At 35.5% G+C, this 3,163-nt stretch overlaps 1 protein-coding gene across 1 annotated transcript; it reads right to left on the minus strand.

Annotated features, from left to right (window-relative positions):
• Positions 1-1,257: 1,257 nt before the first annotated feature.
• Positions 1,258-2,698, minus strand: LOC135139648 (uncharacterized). Its single transcript, XM_064069949.1, has 3 exons — positions 2,664-2,698; positions 1,496-2,544; positions 1,258-1,450 (listed from the first exon to the last, which is right to left on the minus strand). Exons 1-3 carry the CDS (start codon positions 2,696-2,698, stop codon positions 1,296-1,298), a joined length of 1,239 nt encoding a protein of 412 aa, XP_063926019.1. The 3' UTR covers positions 1,258-1,295.
• Positions 2,699-3,163: the final 465 nt, after the last annotated feature.

Genomic DNA, 3,163 nt, shown 5'->3' on the forward strand with positions numbered 1-3,163 from the left:
TTCGAAACATTAAGAAACTAAAATTATATCTACAATTTTGATTTTTTTCTTTCCAAAAATCTCGATGTCTATGATAAAAATTCAAAACGGATTCATATACCGCAAGTTCAGGACTGTACTACTTTTTATTCTACTTGTAAAAGTCTATGTTATAAGTTTTAATTATACACCACAAATAATGTAAACGTGTACTTACTGATAAGTGATAACTTGTATGTTTTTTGTTTGATTATTATGAAATTATTTAAATATTATTGTGTACTGTTTTGCCCTACATGAGTTTGCTCTTTGGACTGTAATAAATTACTATTATTATTATTAATTATTATTATTTAAGATTTAAATGACATTTATTGGACAAAATTGTAGAATGAGATTAATTCTTGCAGTAGCATGAACGAATAAATTTTGATTAACGATGCTTCCGATAACATTAAAACGTTTCAAGATTTCAAAGAACTCGATTTTGCAATTTTAAAGTCAATTGTAAAATGTTATTATACAATTTTGATTTTTCTTCCAAAAATGTAGATGCCTAAGGTAAAACATTTACTATTCTAAAATTTGGAGATGACCTCATTCCATTGTTAGTGGGGATGAGAAGACAAATTTTATATGATAAACAGACAGACGGAAACGGTAGATATCGTTTTTCGTACTCTAGGGGTCATGAAACGTCGAGAAAACATGAAAGTAGCCAATCGCCCCATAAACTGGATTACAATACATACTAAATTATCTTAGCTTGCGCTCGGAAAGAAAGAATATTTTAAACTCTTTATAGAGAAGCATTTGATATGGAATGTTTTGTTATTTTTTTCGACATTCACTGTTAGAGAATACACCAAAATTTTTCTGTTATAATATTAGGTAATTACTTTTTTCCCCAAAAACAAAAACTATACATTCTCTAGATATATTTTTTGGACATAACTGAAAACATTTTACATTTAGTGGTTGAAAAAGTGATTTCAAAATTACAACAATCTCCATTTTTTGTATCGTTTTCTGAATGATGTCATCCCAAAATATCATTAAATAAATCTCACTTCGATTGAGAAAACATTGATGGACAACAAAACATTGAATGAAATTTATTTTTGCTTACAAAAAATAAACCTCACAACTCAGTTACTAAAATGTTGCTTTAGCAACGACGTATTACAAACATACACTTAAAACTGATAGCAGGAGTTAAAAAAAATAAAATACGTTTTGCACATTTATTGTTAATTTAGGTAATAAATATTGAACCAAGACCATTTGGAGTCTGGTAAACAAGAACAAAATTATATTCAATTATGATGAAGTTCGCGCTTCTTATGCTCAACCTTCCTCTCTCTTACTCCAGCCCGCTTCTCTTTCACTTCTCTCTTCTTATAGTGGAGTTCGTGTGTTTTTTCTTTAACCTCGTGTTTCTTTTCTTTATTTCCGTGTTTCTTGCCTTTACCTAAACACAAATTAGTAAAAAATTATCTCTAACTGAAGAAATCACCTGAATGGTGGCGCTCATGATGCGAGTGTCTAGCATGAACATGTTCTCTATCCGCCAAATTTCCTATAATTGACGAACATCCCCCGGTTCTACTTCCACCTATATTAACCAGACCTTCAAGAATTCCTCCCAGCTCTCCAACACCTTCTAAAGCTGTCGTAATACCTTTTATGAAAGCCGAAAACATACTAATAGGGACTCTGATAAAAACATTCAATCCTCGGAAGAAGAAGTCAATGATGTTTTGAGATCGGAGCAAATCTGGGAGACATAATCCTCTAAAGAAATCTGATACCGCAGCAAGGAAAGGTAGCAAGATAAATCTTATCGGAAAAGTGATAAAGAATGCAGCTATTTCGGCACCAACCTGAATTGCCGTGGTAAATATTTTGATAAAGCCGGTAACGATATTTTCAACAGAACCAAATCGAGAATCAGAATAGCGAGGAATTAGGTTGGTTAAGACAGATGTATCGTTGGTTGTTCCGAATAAAGAAAATAACTGTCCAAGAAAATTAGGAAGAGAGTTGTCAGCAGGTATTGTCCCCGATAACGAACTTAAAATACTTATAATATTGAAGATAGCAAAGCCTTGATTTGCAGTCCTGTTTGTAAGCGCGTTTTGAATAGTAGTTGAATTTGCAATGCCTGGAAGAAGATCCGAGAAGTTCAAGCTTGACAAATCCCCTGCACCAGAACCATTTCCATTAAGTCTTCCACTTATTGTTTTCAACAAATTTTGGATAGATTTTTGCACATCACCCTCGGAATACGGAATACGAAAATGTTCTATCAAACTCTGAATGACTTCTTGGGGGGGACAGCTACCATTTCGCGCCCTATTTATATTAGCAATGACGCGAATGAAGCAGTCAAACTGACCCAGAAATTCCAGGAAACCCTGCGTCGATTGTGTGCTGTTGCCCAAAATTTTTGTTATATCGAAACCTGGTGGTAACTGATCTAAAAACGCCCTGAAGAAATCGATACCTGTAGGCTGTGGGAGAAGCTTTCCGAAGTCTAAACTACTGTTACCAGTGGCGTTAAGTCTGTTCAACACAAAGAACAAACTCTCGTAACGTCTCACCACGACGAATAAATCGTAAGAAACTTGAGTGCTAAAGCTGCCGATGTTGCTAGAAAATTCTTCAGTGACTTTAACAATAACTTGGACGTCGCTGATGAAATTGGGCAGTTGGCCATACTGCGTGCTTAAGTTGCTCAAAATGGAACTAGCCTCTTGGCTCACCTCGGGAGGAGGAGACGTTGCGTTAAAAGAGGAGTTCTTTCTGCTTTCGACAACTTCTGTAAGAGATGTTTGGCTCGATAAGTAAAGACTCCAGCTACCGTTCAAGTTGTCACTACGAAGTTGTACTCCGGTCTTAAGTTTGAGATTGATCGCTATAGCAACTTTAGAGTCGTCGTTGAAGATGATGGTTAGGGAAGCTTTGCTGTCGACGACGACACCCACTTTTCCTTTTTGGTTGTAAACTATTTCAACCCGGGTAGACGCGTTGTAGCTAACCTGTAGACCACCGTTGCTACATTTTGTTTGGGTGTTGTTTGAAGGGGGGTTTTCTTCAGAGTTGTCGCGATTCTTCAAATGGGAGTGTTTTGAGTGAGGATGGTGGCGGGATTTCAGATGATCTGAAGATTTTGAGGTTTTTA

Source organism: Zophobas morio, unplaced genomic scaffold (assembly GCF_036711695.1).
Source record: "Zophobas morio isolate AGI-343-1 ecotype UQ-CSIRO unplaced genomic scaffold, CSIRO_AGI_Zmor_V1 ptg000031l, whole genome shotgun sequence".
Lineage (NCBI taxonomy): Eukaryota > Metazoa > Arthropoda > Insecta > Coleoptera > Tenebrionidae > Zophobas > Zophobas morio.